A 23,880-nucleotide genomic window follows, 5' to 3' on the forward strand; every position below is an offset into this window, starting at 1 on the left:
GCTAGAGCTGACTACAGGAAAATGTGACACTTGGAGTTAAAATAGCATTTTTCCTCTTTAACAAGCCCCAGTTGTGTTTTTTAACTTCTTTCCAAATGATACTCTTGGAGTTTCACCAAGCTATAAGTTTCTTATGCAATGGATTGGGAGGCACCTAATTTACAATTTCAGGAAGCATATTTTTTAAAGCAGTTAAGAAAAGGAATGAATACTTTGATCTGAAAACTTTTAACTGATAAGGCAATAAAACTCTAGACCATTTAAATCTATCTTAGAATAAACTTCAGGTTTGATGCTGTCTGTGGCTCCTTTCATATAGTTCTTATCAACTATGGCAACATTTCTGTGAATGGTAATGAATTAATAATGTATACATTTCAAAGAAAGGTAGACTTGGCCACTCAGTTGACAACAAAACTTCTTTCAGTGGTGACACTAAAAAGCAGTATCCACTAACATACAACAGCCCTTGCATACCTATGACTCAAAGGAGGGCAAAAACAGGCAGCAAGGCTGGTGCTGGGGATTTAGCTCAGAGGCACAGCGCCTGCCTGGCAAGCGCAAGGTCATGAGTTCAATTCCCGGTACCGGAAAAAGAAAAAAAAGAAAGAAAGAAAAAGAAAAAACACAGGCAGCAAGGCTAACCCAAAGCATTGGTCCCATGTGGCAGACATTTAGGTGTAAGAGAGCTAGATCATAGATTTTGAAATATTACAAATGAAGGCTCTTTAGTTAATAGTCTTGTCTAGTCGATCATTAAATCTGTTTTCTCTAAAATGGTTTCTCCCTCCAAATCTGTGTGGCCAGAGAGGTAAGTCATATTTTATTAGGAAGAGCACATGATTTCATTTGCCCAAATCTTTCTGCACAGTACACAGCTGGCTTCACATACACTAGTAATGTCCCAGATTTTAAGTTACAATTAAATACACACTTAAATTTCAAAATGTTTACTCTCTTTTCTAAACTAATTATCCTTCTACAATTGGTTTTCTACTTCCTGAGATTCCAAGTAAAACCATTACTGTATAATCACCAGTCCTTGATTTGATATCTTTTTCCTGTAATGCATCACCAAATGAAGTTCAGGTGTATGTATAAGCCACCGTCTTCCCACTCATTCAACTTCCCTTACTTTACACTCTTTACAATCAGTTATCATTCCTAACAAACTAACTCCTGCCTTTTTCAGGAAGTGTGATATAATCAATATAATTTCATACAACTACATTACTTCTCTATTCTTGTCTTTGTTTTTCCCTCTGATTCAAACTTTCCCCACCTTTTCTTCAGTCTGGTAAGTACACAAATAACCATCAAGTTTTATACCATATAAACCTCCTACAATTAATTGATGTATTTCCCAAATGCTCTACTTACCCTTCTCACATGACTGACTAGACTAGTTTATCTTGTATCAAATTCAACTACATGTCTTGTGACCTGATGACCAGTCTTACATGTTATTCAATTTAAGAACTAGAAATAGATGTTTAAATTGTATTTGTGCATTAAAATGAATTGTATCATTCATCTGTGAGTTGTTTTCCAACTCACTCTTTATAAAGGAGTCCAAATGCCCTACTCATAACTGGAGATCCCTGCTGGGATTCTATATGGAATTTAGATTTTCAAAAATATTTCCATTGTATGGATACTTGTGAATAAATGAGGAGCATTTTCCACAGTTAATTATGAATAAATATGATTAGAGTCTTGTTGAGGTGAAATGGTAAAAATAAATGCTACCTTAAATGTAAATACAAAATAGGTTATGAATGAACACTTGAAATAACAAAATCCTCCCCCAGTATCACTAGCAGGTACTTGTATGTGAGGAAGTAGACTCTTTCTGATGAAAGGCATGAGGGTGAACTCAAGGCCAAACTGATGTAACTGTACTTCTGTAGTTCGCCCCACACCCCCAACATAAATGTTAGATTCTCCAGAGAGAGATTCTCCAGAGAGTTTCTTATTTAAATGCATCTCAGTAATATTTAAAATCATCACAAAAGGGAAACATTTGAGTTTAAGGTAGACTAAGGTCTTTGAGAGAGGAGGCCATAGTTTTACATCTACAAGATGTGATTAAAATATATTGAAGTATAAAACTTTAAAAAATTATTACCTCAAGACACATTGCCATGACTCCCCCTCAAAATAGTTCCCTTACTTTAAAGACATTTATCCCATTGTTCTTGCCATTTTCTGGTGTAGTTGTGGAAGTTCTCTTTCATGAATATCCAGTTGTGTTGCTGTGGCTATCTCCACACCTTGAATCAATTAAAACATTTCCTTTTAATGGTAATTTTGACCTTGGGAAAGAGCTAGAAGTCATGCGATGCTAAAGCAAGTAAATAAAGAGGATGTGGTTACATCATCATGTTTTTTACAAGCCTCACTTTTTATTGGATGTCACTCAGCAGCAATATTCACTGAAGTTCTGATCACACTTCACATTTGTAGAACTGCTCCAGAAAATGTCAAAATGATGGGATAGGTGTATTCAAAACAAAAGGGAGTATTTGGAATGAGGTTAATGGCAATGCAATTTCTACTATAATAAATTTGTTTTATTTATATATTCACCATATATTTTGACCACACCACATATAACCCATTACTTTAAAAAGTGTTAGCAGAAAAATTCTTAATACTTACTGAAAGACAAAAAGTCAATTTCCTAGTCAATTAAAGGGAAGTATAATTTGTGGACACACACTAATGAGTCAATAGTCACAAACTAAGAAAGAGTCAAAGAACCTTCCTTTTATAACCTTTATAACTCTAGATAAAAAGACACAGGTCAACATGTTGTACCTTCTTCCTGTTACAAGTATTATTACACAAATTAACAGAAAAACAAATTACACAAATCCTATTTTAACATGTGTATCACTATACAATTCTCTTGCATAATATGGTAATTTACCTATCATCAGATAGCAGTGGGCTGGTTCCATCAATAACTACTATGTCATTTACTAAGTGTGAGCCAAGTGAGAATGATGAAAAATTATTAGTGGAGAACTCTAAGGAGAAATCATTAGAGTTTAGAAAACTGGGATCCTTTTAGATTAAAACCTGTTATAAGGCTGACAATTACCCAGAGAAGTAGACAGAACATATTGCTTATATCAAGTAAGTCCTTCACCTCCTTCATGTCAGAGCTCAAATCCAGCTTACCACCTAAGTTACCCCAAAAGCAGCTCCAACTGCTAGTACATGGAGTCAAATGCTTGTGAAGAAGGAGTCCAGATATTTCCTGTGAGAAAACACATCACCACTGTCCACTAGTATGGTGCTTTCCCGGGTCTTCGCATGCTAGTGCCTTCAGTTACTTCATTCAGTAATATTAAGGCACCCACGTTTCCTTCCATACTCAGAGAGCAGCAAAAATGTGCTACAACCTCACAAAACTTAGATATATTGACTAAAATGTGCCTTGATCTCTGAGTCCAATCCTAAAAGGTGTGAAGCAGTTGTTAAGAGGCTCACATGCCTTAAATGCCTCTGAGGGAGAAAACAGACCAGCAACTTTGATAAGTCAATTAAAGGTAAGTATAATTTGTAGGCAGTCTATAGAAGAGGTCATTCCTATATCATTACGATAGAGGATTACAGAGGATGTACATCACTTTTATGTTCATATATGGAACCACTTGAAAGAAAACACCCTAGGATCCTGTGGAAGTTATAAGAGGAATATAATCAGAATAAAATGCTCCTTTCTGACAATCAACTTTTATATTGATTGTCTATGATAACCCTGTCACCATAACATTGTAGAGCTATTTCATAAAACCAAGCTCACAATTGGTTTAAAACTATCACACACTAAAGTGTGAAAAACAGAAGGCAATATTTACTGTTTGCTACTACCCAGTGCTCTATATATGTGTTAAATCTCTTCTTTCAAAAATATTCACAACTATGTAAGGTGAGCACTGATGGAGAAAGACTCAGAGATCTCAGAAAACCTGTTCAATCAAAATGGAGGATAGATATTAGGAAGTAGGAAGAACATGTTCAAACGGTAAGGAGAACAAGACAAGAGGGAGGAAGGGGGCTGGGGATTTAGCTCAGCGGCAAAAGCGCCTGCCTGGCAAGCGCAAGGTCGTGAGTTCGGTTCCTGGTACCGGAGAAAAACCGAAAAACCAAAAAAAAAAAAAAAAAAAAAAAAGAGGGAGGAAGGAGAGAAGAGAAAGTGATTTAGTGGAAAAAGAATTGAATGAAAAAAATGGAAGAATAGCTTTTGAAAATGAGGAAGAGCCAAAGGTTTGGAGGCAGGTTAGGGAGAACAAAAAAGAATTAAGATGTGTTAAGTACATGTACAAGTCCCACATAAGGAAGATAGTCATCATGTACTACAAACACGTAGTACCAAAAAAAAAGAGAGAGAAACTGCAATCAGGCTTTTGAGTAATAAATAAAATAAATAAATAACTGGCTCAAGGTCACAAGTGAGTCTTAAATACCATTCTGCCTCTAACTTCTTTATTATAAATTATTCATAATGGAACTTCAAATACATTTTAAGAAGACAATGTAGCCTAAAATATTTAAATTGAAAAAAATTGAGTTTACTACATGTATGCTTTAAAAGAAAAAGAAAATCCTATACACATTCCAACAAGTTTTAGTATTCTTGCCAAGAAAGAAAAAAATAAATAAAATAAAAGTGAATTGATTCCAACTACTCTATAATTTCATTTATATTTAGAATATGAACAGAGCTAGGCATGAGTATGTAATGAATATATATGTGTATGTCTCTCTGTGTGTATAACACCCACATTATTCAAAGCTCCCAAAAATGTGGAGTTTGTTCCAATCCTTCTCTATTTTGTCTACTTTAAGAATTCTTTGCAATATGCTTATGTAAATACTGATTTAGTTGCTGTTCTCATTTCTCAAATCTGCTTTTAAATGGATTGGAAAAGTGACAGACCTAAGCAGACATTTTTGGAACACAAAACCAAGGAGACATAAACAAATACAACTAGATAAAAAGGGAAAAAAACCCCAGAAAATGAAGGGTTCTTAAAGCCCTTTGAACTTATCATTACTGATATATTAAAAGAGATGAACAGAAAAAAAATATATTGATTCTGCCTAAGGGTAGATGAGTGTGTACATCTCACACATAGACATACACAGGAACTTGCATGCGCGTACACTCTGGCAAATGTCTTCTAACAAAGCACACACAAACAGCCTTTCACCTTAGTTTACTAAAAGCTCCCTACAAGCATGAAATCTAAACAACAGAAGATTCTGAAGTTAAGAGCGATGTTGGGCGTGGGAGCATGTTTAAGGAAACAGTTCCAGGTTGTTGGGCCCAACATGAAGTACTTCCAGATTTTTTTATACCAGGATTCACTTTATGATTCAATTACTTTAATAGCTCATTGACTCTGTAGGTGATTTACCTCCATTTACATTTTAAAGAAATGCTGGAAAGGATTAAAGACAGACTCAAGATGTTACTATTCTGCTTACCTGATGCTAAATCTTCTTTACAAACGTAAGTAAACAGTTATTATGACATTACAGATCACAAAACAATGCAATGAAAATACTGCCAATGACAATAGATGTTGTAAAAATATCATTTCTACTTAGTGAAATACTCCAATATTGTATTTAATACCTAAAACTAAATATTACATGCAATACTGTTGGAATGCGAGTTGAAACAGAGACTACTTTTGATGAGGACTTGATAACAAAATCAATGCATTTTGCATTTTGATAACATAACAATCACATTATTGAAAACACATTATAAGGGGGCATGTTTTCATATTTGAGAGTTACACATACATCTGGTATATATCTTCTCCATGTAAGCTAATAACATGATAGGTTTTGATATAAGGAAAACAAGTCCATGAGCCATTTTACCAAAATAAGGACAAACTTTTATGCTTATTCAATATTGTCTGTTAAATATTTTACATTCCTAAAATACCTTCCCCATAGAATGTTTTAATTATTACAGAAAAAAAATAAACATTACCAGAGAGAAAAGTGAAGAAAAGAAAAATGAAAATCACGTTGTTACTAGAAATGACAAAATTTCTTTTAAAATAATTGTATGGAATAAAAAATACTGGAATGTTCAGTCCAGAAGTGAACAAGGCTAAGGTGGTGGCTTTGGCCTTGTTTCTGCAGAAGAAAGGAAAGAGGAAGAATTTAGCTTTTGGATGGAGAAGAGACATGCAGCCTCCAGATTTTCCTTCCAGCATCTCAACCCACATCCAGGCTGGTGTGAAGAGATGACAGATGGGACTAAGTCTGTTCTTTCAACTGCTGAAGCAAGATCTGAATGTATCCTGTTTGTTTCTATAACATGAATATTCAGCCACAATAAGTAGGAGCAATGCTAAGCGTGCTAACTGTATTAAGCAGGTCTCAAATCTTCTTTATCCTTTTCTGCCATATACTATAGATTAAGATTTTTAAAAAATCAAGATGTAGAAAATTCACTTTCTGCCAAAATTCACTTTCTCAGGAAAGATTCATTTATTCAATGAAATGATCTAGTTTTCATACATTTAATGTACATGTATTTAGAGAAATGTGTGAGCAGAAAAATAAGAGTAGTGAGCATGTCAGAGGAGGAAAAGAGTGAAAAGCAGTTACAAAGAAATAGTACTTATTTTCCACTTTATTTTCATGTTTTTATTATTTTCTCAGGAAATACTAAACAGGCATTACAGTTATTACAGTATTAGTGTTCCTCATTTAGAATACTAATCAGGTTGCCCTAAATCCCACCATAAACTTCTACATTCAGAAGTTATCCTGGTGTGCAAAGAAAACTTATTTATAATTCTTTCCCACTTATATCTTGAAAATGATTATTAAATCCAAAGCGATAATTTTCTATAAAGAAAGTGATAATTTCTCTGTGAATGAAAATATTTTGGTAATTCTTGAAATACATCATATCCTTCACCCCTCCCCCAAGGGAGAGAGAATAAGTTCTAAAAAAATTACATCTATATTTGCTAAAATGAGTTTAATGATTGCTACAAAGAAAATCTATAGGATAGCTGCTTGGACTGTGATGGAAAACATGCACTGAAGCACCACCTTTTATAAAAAAGGCAATTTATTGTATATACAGGAAGTCCTTTAAGAAATCTTCAAAGTGAGTACGTGCCTCAAAGCATAATGTGAATTCCATCCTCTCCATGATACTTCTCATTAAAGAAACAATTTTGGAGCAAAGGTGATATGAGTGATCCACTTCCCCTGTGTCCACTTGCAATGCTATGTATAGGGCAATGCTCTAGGTGCTAGGAACTAGACACACATCTCAAGACTGATGATCCCTAGAGTCCAGCAGGTTATGTCCTTTAAAAATAAAAGAGTTTTTAGTAATAGGATGGAAATCAGAAATGTGCCTCCTTTTTAGGACTGAGAGGGGCTTTCTTAAGATTTTTTTTTTCTTTTTTACATCCTAATGAGCATTCATTATAGAAGTGAATCAATGCCAAAGCAAAGCACATATGTGGAAGTTGAGATAGACTTACGAAGTAGCCTGTTCCCAAGCTGGAAGGAGCTGAACTCTGTAATAAAGCATAAAGACAAAGTGGAAAATCAGCAATGGTTTTTAACACGTTCCAATCCACACAGCTCATTACCAGCCCTTTGCAGGCTTTTCATCACTACATCACATCACCAGCGTGTGCTGCCCCTTGTCATCTGCTACTGATACAAACACTGTGTTGCTTAATTTTCCCCTTTACATCTCTCAACAACTCAGAGATGCTAACGTGCTATTTACTGAATTCCAAGCTTCTGCGGTGGATGTAATTGCCAATTTATTTGACAGGCAGCTGGGTAATGAATTAATGATGGCATTTCGCCCTGCACTGAGACTAAACAGACACGCATCAGCCTGCCTCCCTGACTTGCTGACATTCAATGCCCTGGTCTCAAGCTACTCAGTTTTGTGGCCGCAAAGGGGCAGGCAAGAGGAAAAAGCCCAGACTGACTTGAAAATAAAAAGCCCAATGGGTTTGGATGACTTTTCCAGTGTATGACCTACTTGCCAGTTTATTCCCTAAAGGCACCAGTTAGTACACACACAGTACTTTTCAAAAATGAGACATTTTGTAAACATAATTAGTATACTAAAATGCAAAGAATGTGTGGGCAAAGAGAAGCTGTGAAAAGCACCATTTTCTGAAGGTTTTGGTTATAAGAAATATCAATCTAGGCAGCCATAATTCTGACACACAGGGAAGCAAAAAAGCAGGAATTCTGAAATGAATGTAGGATACAGCTTATTTAGAGAAAAAGAGTGAAAAAGAGAACACTGTTTGTATTAAAAACTTGTCAAGGTTCTTTGTTTGCATGCTTTTTCATTCCTAAAACCTCTCCTTACAAGTTCCTTCACTTTCAGCATCCTCTCTGTGATTAAGAGAGGTCCCAGATAAATTTGAAATAAAAATAAAGCCAGTGATGAGTTAATTTTCAGGTCTTACCTAAGCATGCTTGTACCAGGAAGGTATTTCACCTGAGGAGCATAGGTTAGGTGCTACATCTTCTCCAGGGTGGCCTGACCTCCTCCTTGATGAAATTATTAGGTTCACTTTTAGCTCTTGCACCTCCACATCTTGACCCCTACTCTATAATCCACAAGCAGAAAGAACTATTGGGCATATTCATCATTGCTTCCTCAGAGATTAGCAAAATGCCTTGCATGAAAGATGCATTTAATGAGCATTTGTTGAATTAATGTATAAATAAATGAATAAATGAACTTTATAGGTTAAAAAAAAAAAGGCTCAGGAGAATTTGACATCTCCATAAATACAGCGGATGTGATTCTTTTAATCCATAACTACCTGAGAAGGAAATACAGGGATATAACAAAGTCCACATTAAACAAGGGCAACAGGCTTCAGAACATTCCTAAGTACAGGTAGGAAAGCAAAACTACCTTCTCACAGTGTTTTAGACACATTCAAAAGGAATGAAACACCAGAGATGTGTGATCTTACACACTATAGTTGGTTTTTAAAATCTTGCTTCGTTCTTGATCCTATCAGCTGTATGGAGAGATCTACAGTAGTCATACAGACTGGCTCTCAGACCAGTGACTAAGCCATGTGACAGAATCACCCTATTTTCAGCACCCACAGCCCTCCAAGGAGGAGGTGAAGGCAAAAGCCATTAGGTCTCTACCTTCCTGAAGTCATGTTCCTGGGAAGTAAGCCCATGTTAGGATGAATTACTTAGACTACAAGATTTGTTTATGCCATTCACCCACTTCCTAAAAATATATTTTATCTCAGAGGGAGAAGTACCCCCACCAAACCCACCTCCCCCCCACATACACATCATCTTATTGTATACCACGGAAAATTACATCCTCCAGGTCTAGGAAAACTCTGTTATGCTCATTTTGCATATATATTGTACATTACTCAGGGAGCTGGGTGGAGAAGGCTTTGTTGTGCATATTTGTTCTGGCTATTGTTTATGCAGGTCTGACTGAATGAGAGAACAGTGGGTATCATTTCAATTTCTGATGTCAACATCAAATTACTTATTTAATTTCATGCCTGGCGAAGCATTGTATAGCTACACGCAGAATCATTTCACTTCATTTGTTATGCTGTGCTTTCGTGGCGATTGGCTTGCCTTCCAACTGACAGCTTTAATTACGACATGAATTTGATTGCACTGCTGAGGAATTAACATAATGCAACAAAGCATTTAAGCACCCTGTCTTATAACCCTTCTCCCACACACACATGGGCACATGCAAACACTGGCAGACACATGAAGGAACAGACCCTAGCTCCTCATGTATATTAAAGATTCACTGGAATTTATTTCAGCATTTGTTATAAGGTATACAGAATCTTAGAATAAGATGCTGTTCATATTTGCCAACCTACTGTACTTGCCATTTAAAAACAAAACAAAACAAAAAAAAAGTGTGGGAGATTTGTGGCATTAGCTTGTGATTTTTACTCCTGGCAGACAACTTTACAGAAGAACCCTCTTTTAAGCAACTTAGGCAAATGCCTACAGAATTGACATTTCCTCTCTTCTTATTCTTTCTCTACCACATTTTTCTTGGCTATCTGCCAGTCCCTTCAATAATAGATGGAGAATTTAAATGGAACTAATATCTATGAAATTAATAGACTTCTCTTTGCCTACTACTCAAACCCCAAAATTCTGGCTAAGGCTTTGTATTCAGTGGACACTGCCTTTCATTACCAATAGGATCCTCACCACCAAAGTATAGATAACAAGTTACCAGCAACAGAGATAAGTCAAGGTTTAACTGATTCTTATAATAAGCATTATGTATACCTTGAGGCTTTGCTATCCAAAAGACCCAGAAAATATTCTTAGTCATATATGCCCAAACTAAGGCTCTAATTATACAGCTGTAAATATCTGAAACTAAAATAATTTTCCAAGTCAGAAATTATATGAGCATCTCCAAACTACAGATAACAGATTATGCTATAAAAATGTCTTCCATACACTTTTTACAGAAATGTTTGCAAACATTTTATACTTTAAAGTGTTGTTATTCATTTACAGACATTTACTTAGGGATTGGTACAGCGTTTGCATGTTACAGGAGAAGACAGAGCTAAGAAGTAAAGCCTACACAGGCTGAAAGGTGGTGGTGCCCTATCAATTTGACAAAAATCATTCTTCAGTACTCAAATTCAGTTTAACTTGCTGTATTCCCCTGGTCCACTTCTCCTAAGAGAGGACGTCCATTTTTCTTATCTAGTGACCTCAGGCAAATTCTTTTCAACTTAGATAGCAAAACTGGCTACAGAATGAATAAAAGGCTGAGTCAAAACAAGACTTGAAAAATTAAGAGGGGATTTTAGTTTTGAAGGAAGAACCAGGCTAGGGATGATGGCACACACATCCTTAATCCTAGCAACCTGGGAGGTTGACGCCGGAGAACCACAAGTTGAGCCCAGTCTGGGCAAATTAACAAATTAAAATTTGCATGACCCTGTCTCAAAAAAAAAAGAGAGAAGAAACAAAAACTGTGTTGATTTCAGAATCATTATGTACCATATTCACTTTTATGCAGACAGTTACAGTGCTTACAGAAATGAACTTCATTCTTATTTCTTCAAGAGGTAGAGTTGCCAGATGATTCATATTTTCAATGCAGTAGGCAGAAATGAGGGCTAATAAGAAGTTTAGACATAGGGTAGACAAACATGTTTAGTGGTTGGCTTGAGAAGGCAGGGATAGGAAGAGATACCAGTCAGTGGGCTATCTGGCCTGTGATATCTGGGCTCATTATAAACCATCTCCTGTTTAATGTGGTCTTTTCATTCTGCTAGGGTTTTTATTTGTCTGTTTGAAGATTTGACCACTGCTCCAGCAATCTCTGCAAATTAGCCTCCTGGATCTCATTACGTTGTAGAGGAGAGCTTTCATAGAAACGCACTCTGCCTCAGTCTCCAAGCTACCGTGGGCTGTGGGAAAGGTAATGGGATGCATAGCTGCAACACATTTTCTGGGAAGGAGAATGTTGCTAACATTCAAATCAGCAAGTGGATATTCATTAAAAACTCATTCTCTTCTTTCTCACTAGCCCCCATCTGCCTTTCTTTGCATCTCTGTCACTAAGCCATCACTGAAGCTACTCATTAAACTCATGAAGTTAACATTTCTCTTTTAACTGCTTACTACAAGGGATTTCAGAATTGATTATCCATCTAAAATGTGTGTGTTCCACTCATTATAGATCCACACAGAGAGGCTGTGGCTAGTATTACAGCTCAGAGAGTACAGGAAGATACGTACTCCACCCATAGGTGAGCATGTATGTTCTGACCGAGGGCTAATTTAAACTGAGTATTTGGAAATTACTGAAAATTTCAAATTACGTCTGACATCCCTGTCTACCCACCTCCATGTTATGCTTCTCTCTTGGGAATAAAGAAAGAGAACCACACTAGGAATTACATGACCAAGTAAGTTTCTTATAAGGGTCACAGTACAAGTTCATTTACAGACTTCGCTTTAGAGTTTAAAAAAAAAAGTGACAATGAAAAGAGCCTAAAATTTAAAATAAATATACTGTGGAGATAAGATTATTAAAGCTAACAAAGGAACAGAAAATATATTCACCAAGGAAAACCAACTAAAACTAGAGCAACAACTTGAAAAACAAAATCAGGTGTGGAAATGCTAGGTCACTTACAATGTCAATTATTCAACTCTCTTTTCATACCCAGCTCAGACTGTCAGCAGCTCTCATGTATATTCAGTCTTCTGGTTTCTTGCCCTATTTCACTCTTGCTTTCACCCTCATTTGTAATTCTCCATATGTAAGAAATACTAAACATTTAAAAAATTTTAACTCCAATCCTTTTAAAATCTCCCACTGGATTTCTGAATAGGCTATAGTGGGTTCAACAGCAGCCATTCCTGTTCTCTCAGAACCTCAAAATGTGACTACAATGGTTAATTTTATGTTTCAACCTGACTGGACCATAGGGTGCTCAGATATTTAATTAAACATCAATCTGGGTGCTTCCGTGAGAGTATTTTTACATGAGTTTAATATTGAAATCCATTACACTGAATGAAGCAAACAGCTTCCCAAATGCTGGTGGGGTCTCATTTAATCTAAAGCCTCAGGTAAAACAAAAGGCTGACCCTCCCCATAGACTGGAGGGAATTCTTCCTGCTTGCTTCCCAACTGGCACATCATTTCTTTTATTCCTCTTTTCAAACTAAAAAGAAACATCAGGGCTGGGGATTTAGCTCAGCAGCAAAGCGCCTGCCTGGCAAGCGTAAGGTCGTGAGCTCGGTTCCTGGTACCGGAGAAAAACCAAAAAAAAAAAAAAAAAGAAACATCAGCCATTCCTGGCTTTTAACCTGTCAGTCTTCAGACTAGAATTACACTCTTAGCTCTCTTGGTTGTTTGGGTTGCCAACTATAGATCTTGGGATTTCTCAGCCTCTGTAATTGTGTGAGCCAATTCCTTTTAAGAAAACTTCATTCTACTGGTTCTGTTCTTTCTCTGGGTGATCCTGATTAATATAGTGATCTATTTGGATATAGGGTTCTGGCCAGTTGTAATAAATATTTATTTTCATTTCATAATTTTAGGCTTTGCACAATTAAGTTTTTAAGGTTAGCCCCTAAGTTTTGACAACTTCATCTACTATAAAATTCTATATGAGAAGCAATATTTCCCCCCTTGAATAATTAATCATGAATATCTATTCAATTATTTCCCTTAACTGTTTCCTTAATGACTAATGTAAGTTAGTTACCATATTTCCATGATGTAAACAATATGAAAGTCCTTGTAGTCAAGTCTTCCTTCCTGGCAACATGGTTTGGGAATATGTAACTTAGACAAGCCAGGTGCATTTAGTTTATTAAGCTTTATCCATGAGTCAAATTTTCAAGCTATTCAGGAATGTTTTATACTTATTCCTTTTAGCTGTCCAATTAAAAAAAAAAAAACAAAGCTAGAATAATAAAGTATTTTGATTAGCCTCACTCGAAAGCAAGTCTCAATTGCCAAAGTGTCTAAAAATATGACTGAAGTGAAAAACATAGAAATTCTTATCTGAACTGAAAAGTCTGTAGTGGGCATGATAAAATAACACAAATCAAATACATTTTGCCACCTTAAGTCATTAAAAATCTGAACAAAATGTTGTATGAAACAAGAGTTTTTCAATATCAGGCAACAGACTGTGCAGGATAATATTTGAGCAAAGAGAAATAAGATAACCCTTATAATTTTTCCAGATTAATGCCTAGAGAGTTTTCATGGCATAGTATGTATGGGGTAGGGGTGACTGAGGTATAGAAGTAGTGTCCCCTGATCTGAGAAGACAAAGTTGAAAATCAGAGAGGCCAAGGTTGTAAGACACAGAAACTTAAAGAAGCCCATTTTCAAGATAAAGTTTTTAATTCTGAGTGGAAAACTACTAGTGGACAAAACTGCAGACTTGTCTGAGGTCAGGCATCTGAAAGGGTCCGTAAACAAAGCGGGGAGGGGCAGATAGTTAACAATGTATGGCTTCACTATGTTAACTCTGATTGGAAAAGTACTGGCAGTTAAGAAGATACCCGTGGCTTAATCATTTGCTGTTAAACTCAATGTTTAGAGGGAATGGACCAAGGGTCTGGGTGGCAACCAGGAAGATTGTACCCCCATAGTACTTCGCAATGAGAAAAAGGGGGAAGGAACCTGTGCACTGTAACTGCCTTAGATGTACCCATCTACCAGACACCCAGCCTTGCAAGACTCAGTTAAAGTCTCGCTTTTGCTTGTCTTCAAGGCTTTAAGTCCATTTCTTGAGTCTGGACAAGTGAACCCATTTCTCACAAGGTGGACCTGAAGAGAGTGGGATGACAGCTTTAGAAAAAGGATCAAAAAAGCTGTAGAGGGCTCCCTCTAAGCATCACCCAAATGCTCAGATATCTGTGGAAAAACTTTATTACCTGAGGGAAGGGAAACAGTAGAAAGCAGCTGGGAAAACCATTTCCAAGCTCAAAAAAGCAGGCAATTTTTGTATTCCAATGGGTGGGGCACTCAATACATCCTTCATTAGGTAGAGTACTCAATACTGGATAAAAATTACCTTTAAAGTTCATTTTGGTCCAACTCAGGTAAATACAAAAGCAAACTGTAAAAGAAAAAAATGAAACTACTTCCAAGTAGCCAGTTTGCATCACAGAATAAGGAACCCTGATAGAAATCAGAAATACTCGGCACCCTAAAAGGAAAAACTCGTAATTGTGGCATTTACTATAAACTGACAGGCAAGCAAAGAAGCAGGAAAACATGACCTATAATGAGAGAAAAGAACAAATAGAAATAGACACAATTAGTACACAAAGACATTAAAAGTTATAATTAGTATTTTTCATATGTTCATAAAGTAAAAATAAAATAAGCAGGATAAAAAGTGATATAGGAGATACTTTAAAAACCAAAACTAAAACCCAACAGTAGTGTTTGACTCAATCTCCTTACTCTCTGATATTCATAAAGTAATTAACTACTGCAGTCAAATGCTGAATTCTGGGTAGCTTGGTCTGTTCTGTAAGACAAGCAAACACATTTGAAAAATTTTAACTTGATAAACAATGTCTTGCAACATGAGTAGTACATCACACCAAATATCATATGATCACAACTAGTTCCCTCTCTCTTTCTGATTTGGTATACAAATGCTCTGGATTACAAGTGGAACAAATTCTCACAAACCAAGGTTTTACTATAATTTCCTTGAAAGCAAAAATGGTGACATCTTTATTCTATAGAATGCAGGTATGGGTTGCCCTGGCATCAAAAAGGAATCATTTTGTGAGGCTGAATTCTCAAATACTTTCACCTCAACAAACTTTACATTGCCACAGCATCCCAGGTAAGATAGCTACCTTGGGTAAAAAATGGCTGATGGTCTTGGAAAATCTCACTGAGCAGCAACGACTGGTTTGTGTTTGCTGTTACCGTTCTTTGCCACATTTCTTTTATATTTAATATGTTATTATAAAAAGTGAATTTTAATAATTAACAGACATTATGAACTTTTGCATGTTATACATAGGCTTGATACAGACTGACAGGACTGCACAACCTTAACTTTTATATTTTTTAGTTGTGCTAAAATATACAGGACATAATTTCCCATTTAATCATTTTTCAGCATCTAATTCAGCAGTACTGATTATATTCACAATGTTGTAGGACTGTTGGGACTATTTCCAAAGAATTTTCATCCCTCCAAAGAGAAACTCTGTACCTATGAAGGAATAACTCCCTGGTAACTTCCACTCTACTTTCTGTCACTATAATTTACCTGTTAAGGACATCTCATGCAAGTGGAATCATACATATGGTCATTTCGTGGCTATGGTTTTTAAACCACTATATATATATATATATATATATATATATATATATATATATGCACAGTGAATATATTCCACTGAATATATAGATAGATACACAGACAGATAGATACATAAATCACACTTTGTTTATCATTCATGTGTTGCAGGGCACACTGGCTGTTTCTAGCTTTTGGCTACTAGAAACCGTACTGCAGTGAAGACTGCACGACAAGTCTCCATTTCAGTTCCTGTTTTCAATTCTTTTGGGTATACACAAAGTTAAATTTCTGGGCTATGTGGTAACTTTATATTCAACATTTTGAGGAATGTAGCACATTCTACAGTAGTTGTATAATTTTATATTCCTACCAAAATGCATGAGTGTTATAACTTCTTTACATATTTCCCAACACTTCTCATTTATTTGTTTTTTTTTTTATAGCCATCACAGCATGTTTAAAGAGGTATTTTCTCATAGTTTTCATTTGGATGTCTCTAGTGACTAATGATTTTGATCATCTTTTCATGTGTTTATTGCTCCTTTTTATCTCTTCTTTGCAGAAACATCTATTCAAATTCTTTGCTTATTTTTTAATTTGGCTTTCCTTTTACAGTTGAGTTGAAAGAATTCTTTACATATTCTGGACTTAAACACCTAATAGTTATACGATGTACAAACTTTTTCCCATCCTATAAATTATATTTCCACTTTCTTGATAACACCCTTTAATGTCCAAGTTTTTAAGTTCAATTTATATTTTTTTCTTTTGTTTTTCATGCTGCCTGAGAGTTGTCTAAGAATTCATTGTAAAATAGGTCATAAAGATGTATCTATATGATTTTTCTTAGTTTTATGGCTTTAGCACTTATGTTTAGGCAATTGATCCATTTGGAGCTACTGTTATTCAGTGGTGTGACGTACTGGTCTAAATCCATTGTTTGATTTCCTAGCACAGTCAGTGGAAGAGAAAATTCTTTCCCCATTGAATAAACTTGGTACTCTTGTCCAAAATCAGTTGGCCTCATAATTATGGATCCAGTTCCATATTTTCAATTCTGTTCTATTGCTCTATATGTCTGATGTTATGCCAGTTTACACTGTTTTGATTATGCAGCTTTGCAGTTAAGTTTTGAAACTGAGAAGTATGACTCCTCCAACTCTGTCCTTTTAAATATTGTGTTGGTTATTCAGCCCATCAAACCAATCTGTATGTATTTTTGCAAAAAAAAAAAAATTGTTAGAATACACTGATTCTGCAAATAGCTTAGGGTAGAGTTGACATCTCAATAATATTCAATCTTCCTGCTCATGAATATGTAGTCTTTTGCCAATTTCTCTTGATCTAATGCAAAGTGAGTTCAGTGCAAGCACTCAAAAGATCTCAAAGACTATGATCCTGCCCACTGCACTGACAGGACTTTCATTTCTCCACTCCATGAAGAAACTTCTAAATAACCATAGAATAATTTCCACAGTCAGTGTGATCTCTCATTAAAAGTATAACAACATCTCGGAACAACTACTTCAGTATTAAGAATTGTTGAAAACTTAGTTGTGAGGTTTTATGACTACATAATTCTATCACAAAGGTAAAGAAACACATGAACATATAAACATATTCTTACACACAAAAACACCCATATTCACAGAAAAAGACTGAATCAACACTATTTATCTAATTGCTGTTGCATCACATTAGAATAAGGGGAAGTAATTACCTATAACTAACATATCAAAGAATACCTCAAAAATCATTTTTTTATTGTAATTATAATTCTTGCCTGAATTAATACTGTATTCATCAAATCTCACTCCAAACAACATAGGAATGTTTAGTATACTACAGTAGCCTGCAATTTTTTATGCTAGTGGACACCTCTCAGAAAAATATCTTTTTCAACAGGCAGTTCTAAGATATATGTGTTTAAAAAATATATATCAACTACTCCCTGCTTATCATCTTATTTGTAAAGCATAATTTCTTTTTATGAAAAATAAGTACTAGTATTTTCATTCAATAACAATGGTTCTTCATTCATACTATAATAATGATCACTGCTTTAGAGTACATTAAAAAAATTAAAAAGGAAGATGAGAAGTAGGGATATTTCTCCTCACTGTACATCATAACTCTTATTTCTTAATGCTTAAACACTGAATTGCTAGCCCTTTCTTTTTGCACTATCTCATTTAATCTACTAATGTTGCCTTTATATCAATAATAAAACTTTTTCTCCACGCATTTTACAATGGTTATAATGTGACATATAAGGGGAAGAAAGCAAGAGAGTACAGAATGGGAGGTAGCTTTGGGAAAAGCACAGAAGAATCTCCATTGCAAGTGGACTGGAACCTGGGGAGTAGTTAGAATTAGGTTTACAGGGTTGACAGGAACCTCCAAGTTTTGCTCTCCAAAGTTTACCCCACGGAAATCAGCGAATTTAATTCCTTCTCTCCTAGGTAAATGGGCAGGATTAGTAATCCTTTCCTACAGGAAAAAAAAAGTGATACAGAGGAATTGTTACCACTTTCCAAAATGAAGAAATTATAGAAAGCCCACAGCTAAATGATACCATCTCCCATTCCTAACACTAGTAAAATATGAATACTTCCTTTGTAATCTGTTGTTTCTAAGGTAACAGAGATTTCCACCAATTTTATAATCTGTTCAAATAAATTTTAGGACAAAGTACAATTTAGAATCACACCACAACTGCCAGGTGGAAAACGCATACACCAAAGAAGTGCGAGCTGCAATATTTGGGCACACAAAGTGATCAAAGGTGAGGGGAGTGATATCAGTGAGAGCTGAACCAACAGTCTGCTCTGGTGGCTTTGATTTTTTTTTTTTTTTTTTTTAACTTACATCGCTGAGCCTTTCACGGGAGCTGCTCCGGTGGAAACCCTTGGATTCTGCACTGGCACTTTCGCTGTCACTGTCCCTGCAGCTGTTCTGTCCTGGCTTGAGCTAAAGGAAAAAGAACAAAATGAAAGTCAGTGGTCTCCTCATACAAATGTTTCTTAGCTCCTGATTTGTGACCCCTGTCAGTAGTGAACAATTTGAGGACCTGAACTTTAACATTCTCAGTTTCTGAAGAGTGTGAGGCAAGCTGCCACAGGAAAAAAACATGGAGAGTAAGATGAGCAATAAGACCTAGCATGAAATGCCACACAGGGAAAAGAATGAGCACCCTTAAATTAACAGCTCAAAAGCTGATCCAAACTCCATGACTTGGAGAGTAGATTTTCCTCAGATTTCTTCTCTTCTCTTCCATTGTGATTTTTTTTTTCAACACAAAGACCAAAAACATTGACTAAAACCAGATTTATCTAGTATGATTTCCCACCTTCTTTCTTCTGTTCTCTTCTCAAACAAACAACAAATTAGGGCAAAAACAAGGCTTTCTTCTAGGAGAAAATGATAAGACATTGTGATGTTACACTTCAATCTCTGAGAAGATATTTAATCATTGTGTTTTTCAGACAACAATCTGAAAGTCTATTGAAGGATGTTTAAAAGTTACCAATTAGCCGGCCTGGTAGCGCACACCTGTAATCCCAGCACTTGGGAGGCTGAGACAGGAGGACTGTTGTGAGTTTGAGGCCAGCCTAGGCTACAAAGTGAGCTCAACGCCAGCCTGAACTGCATAGCGAAATCTTGTCTCAAAAAGATAAAAAAAAACAAAGTTACCAATTAATACCCACAGCTTAAGTAAATTAAATCAGTACTCATTCAACAGATACACATCAGTGATACAGTGGTTGGCTGGTCCCAAGCACTACAGAGAGGGTGCTAAAGTCAAAAGAAAGGGGATGGGAAGGGCAGGGGAGACAGAGAAGAAACATCTCTGACATTATGTACTAGTGGTTGCTACACATTTACCACTCAGTTGTTTCTCATTTTCATGAGAAAATGTTCTACAGATTTATCCAGCTCTGATTTTCCTTTAAACATAAACAAACATACAGAATCTAAAAACTATCACTCTATCTGATACTACAAAGTCAAATATATATGGATCACATTTTCAGACATGAAACTATGCAATGCCTATCACCTGTTTACGATATTCTCATTTTGGTAAGACGAAGTCAAATATGACAAAACAAGGAAATCCATACTAAAGGTAACCCAAAAACTAGCCAGTTAACATTTGGAGAAATGATTTTTCAAGCCTCAGATTCAAGAAGTGGATTGAGCTCATATGGGTGAGAGGAAAACGTGAGAGACTCTCCTGAGGTGATAAAGGTAGGAAGCAGAGACAGGCACAGCGGCAAGATAGAAAAAGATCAGGAGTCTCGTCTGAAAACAGGCTCCCCTTTTGTGAGAAAATAGGAACAAATGGAAAAGGGGACATGATGAGAAAACAGAGTCTCAAAACACAATCTCAATTTTTAGGCAAGATGGGATTCAAAGAGTACAACACGCAAGAAGTAACGAACTTTTTACATACAGATTTTCAAGAGGCTCTAAAGCCAAGAGGTAAAATGAAGTCAAGATGAATGAAGAGTATGAATTAACATTTCTTGTACCTTTAATTTATATGCTTCTTTAACGACTGTAGTTCACAACATCCATAAATTGTCCAAATCCCAGAATGAGGCATCTTTTTAGGCATTCTATCTCTACAAGTCTTTCTTATCACTTTCCTCTAAAATCCCCCTTTCCAGGAAATCTTCTATAATGAATCCCAGAAAATTACCCTGATTTTATTTTCTGTCCCCTTCAACCCTTTTGAACTTAGGCTTCTCCTAAGTTAATGTTAAACTTACTAATTTCTAAACTAATACAGTCATATGAACCTTTTTAATTAGTATGGGATAAAAGGTCAAAATATTGTCTTTTTCAATTTTCACCTTTATACCTAAAAAGGAGATTTTATCTGCAATTAACACCACCTTCTCTCTACTTAAATATTTGAGGTTCATTCCTGCCTTGTGTTTTTTCTTATCAGATTCTCTCTATCCAGAAATTTTACCTTCATCTTTTCTGTATACCTGAAATCATGGTATTTCTTTTTTTTTTACAGAGAATACAAATTTAAAAAACATTAAAAATGATACAGAATTTCAAAACAAGATGATAAGAAATCAACAATGGTTGTTATAATGCATATGGTTGTCTTCAAAGTAGTTGTTCAGATCTCCAGATATAAGCATGCATAATTAGTCAAAAAATTAAGAAAACAATTAAGCATTAACTGTTCCTTTCAAAAAACTCTTTAATAAACCAACAGAAATTAATAGTACAATTATCTTAGCTATCTTGTGTGCGCATATATATATATTTTTTCCCTCCCTTCTTTCTTTTCTCCTTTCCCTCATCAAACCAACATTGTGAAAACAGCCATACTCCCAAAACTGTTTCTTAAAGCTTAGATATTATGTCTTCCATTATACTGTATGAAAGGCTTTCTATATGTATTTTTAAGTTTTGAAGTTTATTTTGCATGTTATTCTTTCTTAAATGCCTTTGATAATTGTGATACATTTTTAAGTTCAAAAAGGCTTTTTGCTAAGTATAGCTATTCTGATAATAAATTATGCATGTAGAATGAAACCTCTAATTCATAAGACATATCAAAACTCATACTGCATTGGTTGTAAGTTAAGTATGGGGGGGTAAAACTACCTCCCCTATGTGAATGAAGAAACAAATGAATTAGCTCAAAGGTAGGCAAGAGTCTAGGACTATAATCTGTCACTTTGTTGCCCATTGTTCTGTTTTAATTCTTGGAGTCCCATTTAGATGTTTACATTTACATGGAAATAAAGATTTTGCAGTATATCAGTATTCTCTACATACAACTATATTCTCAAAGAAAGGATTCTCATTAAGTAGTAGCTGATGTCATTAAAGAGATGTTTATAAAAATTCAGTTTCCCAACTTCAATGAGAGATACACATGTAGTGGGGAAGTAAGCAAGTGAGAGCATCAAGGCTTTAACCAATATCAACTGGCTTAACACACCTGGACAGTGCATATCATCCTTTTCCGTGAATTTTCATGGAAGGAAAATGATACTTTTAACAAGGTCCAAAAACAGACTTCTGCGGCCCTGACAAAAAATTATCTGACTAAATGTTGATCTAGGCTAAGGGCAAAACCTTAAATGGACTGAGCAAAAGCAGCCTGCTAGCATTCCCAGTCCTCTGCCAACAAATGCATTTAAGTGAATTTTCTCCAGAGAGCTTTGCAGAAAATCCACCCTTACGCTACCCCTTTCTCCTTCAAAGCCGGGCTCAAGTTTGAAGGAAACATAGGATTTTAAGCTGTCAGACAGCTCAATATTTCAAAGACATGGGCTGATTATAGTAAGTACTAAAGCTAAATCACAAGATTTCAAGCAAGACGTGTTTATTCCTAATCCCAAGAGTATTACTTTCAAACTGGCATTTTCAGCCACATCCAATGGGCCATGTGGGGTAGCATAACAAAATCACAAAACTAAAACAAGTTTTAGTTCATCACCTGAAAGTCCTAGATAACCTACAATCAAGAGACATTGCAAAGATCAGGTATTGGCTTAAACATTTAAAGATCTAAGAAAAATCAATTGTGTGCCATGATTTGTCTGAGCACCCATGGTAGCTACTGTAAGAATGCTATTGCTATAATCAATACAAAGAGATTTCTTGTTGTTGCCCTTGATAGTTCAGGACTTTATTTTAAAAATACTGCAATCTATTCTTTAATTTCTCCCCATTAGAATATTACACAGTGTAAATAAAAATTAGAACTAAATAGAATGAAAGGAAGTATCTGGCATGAGAGGCACAAAATATGTCCATAAAAAATTGCTTTTATGAAATGTAAGTAGTCAGTTTGTTTTTCATTAGATTTCATTGTCAACAATACATGCCCCAAATGCTGAAACTACAACCTCATTACAGTATTAACTGTCATTAATGGCCAATTATAAAAATGATGATGAACATGAAAAGATGTCCCATCACCCTGGACCACATGAAGGTGGAACACTTCTTTACACATCTGTCAATCATTTGTGGGCCAGATTATGCCATTCTTGTCAGTTTAGATATGGAAAATTCAAAAAAGATGCTAGATGCCATTAACCCACTGAACAAAACTTATAAAAGAATAAATTATGTTGAGGTGTTACCTATGTCCACAACTTGAGAGGAATGATGTGAATTATGTAATCCAACACAAGAATATGTCCAAAAGTAATTTTCTTCAAGGCTTTTGGTTCCTCAAAGCAGTATATGTCATATTTCAGAATTGTGAGGTTCCTGTAAGGACCTAAAAGAACTCTACAATACCTTAAAATATGCAAATGAACTCTAAATTTTCTTGAGCACATTAATTTTACAAACTATTACATCTAATTTTTGTACAGGCATATAACATTTTGATCACAGCCATCTTTCCAAATTTCCTTCTTGTCTAATAGTCTCCCATCTATTTTCATGGCACCTTTTTTTTTTTTTTAAGATTTTACACATTAGGGAAAATATGATACTTGCCTGAGTCTGGCTTGTTTTGCTTAACATGAGGACCTCTAGATTCTCCTATTTTCCAATTATGCAAATGGCATAATTTTATTCTTTTTTATGAGTAATATTCATATATACAGAGTCTACTATAAATGTATACATACTTTAGGAAAAGAAAAAAGTATGAATTTTTTTTTCACCAGATGGTGTTACTTTCAAATGAAGGTCCTAGGGGATGTCATATATCGCAGAAAACCCACCGCACTGCCAGCCATAGAGAGTAAATTGAAAATGTACATGAAGCAATATCAAATGACCAAGGTTACCCAAGCAGCTGTACTAAGAAATGTCTGGAAGCTAATGGCCACCACTTTGAGTATCTCTTGTAATTGTGGAGGCCCAAGGTAACTTGCAATAATATCATGCTGTTTTAATAAATTTATTATAAAAACATTTATACAAGTTTTCTTTTCCTGAAGTGTGTATGCATATTCTCTTTCTGTCTCTCTGTCCCCGTCTATACATACATATA

The 23,880-nt window shown here is 35.4% G+C and overlaps 1 protein-coding gene across 6 annotated transcripts in view; it reads right to left on the minus strand.

Annotated features, from left to right (window-relative positions):
* Auts2 (autism susceptibility candidate 2) overlaps positions 1-23,880 on the minus strand; it is a gene marked incomplete in the record, with an annotated part of 1,123,237 nt that overhangs the window by 600,677 nt on the left and 498,680 nt on the right. For all 6 annotated transcript variants that reach the window (XM_013520553.1, XM_013520552.1, XM_013520554.1 and 3 more), the window contains 2 exon segments: positions 7,545-7,580; positions 18,756-18,857. In XM_013520553.1, the coding sequence (XP_013376007.1) occupies positions 7,545-7,580; positions 18,756-18,857 (138 nt within the window).

The sequence above is a fragment of the Chinchilla lanigera genome, unplaced genomic scaffold (genome assembly GCF_000276665.1).
Source record: "Chinchilla lanigera isolate Chin_1 unplaced genomic scaffold, ChiLan1.0 scaffold00055, whole genome shotgun sequence".
Lineage (NCBI taxonomy): Eukaryota > Metazoa > Chordata > Mammalia > Rodentia > Chinchillidae > Chinchilla > Chinchilla lanigera.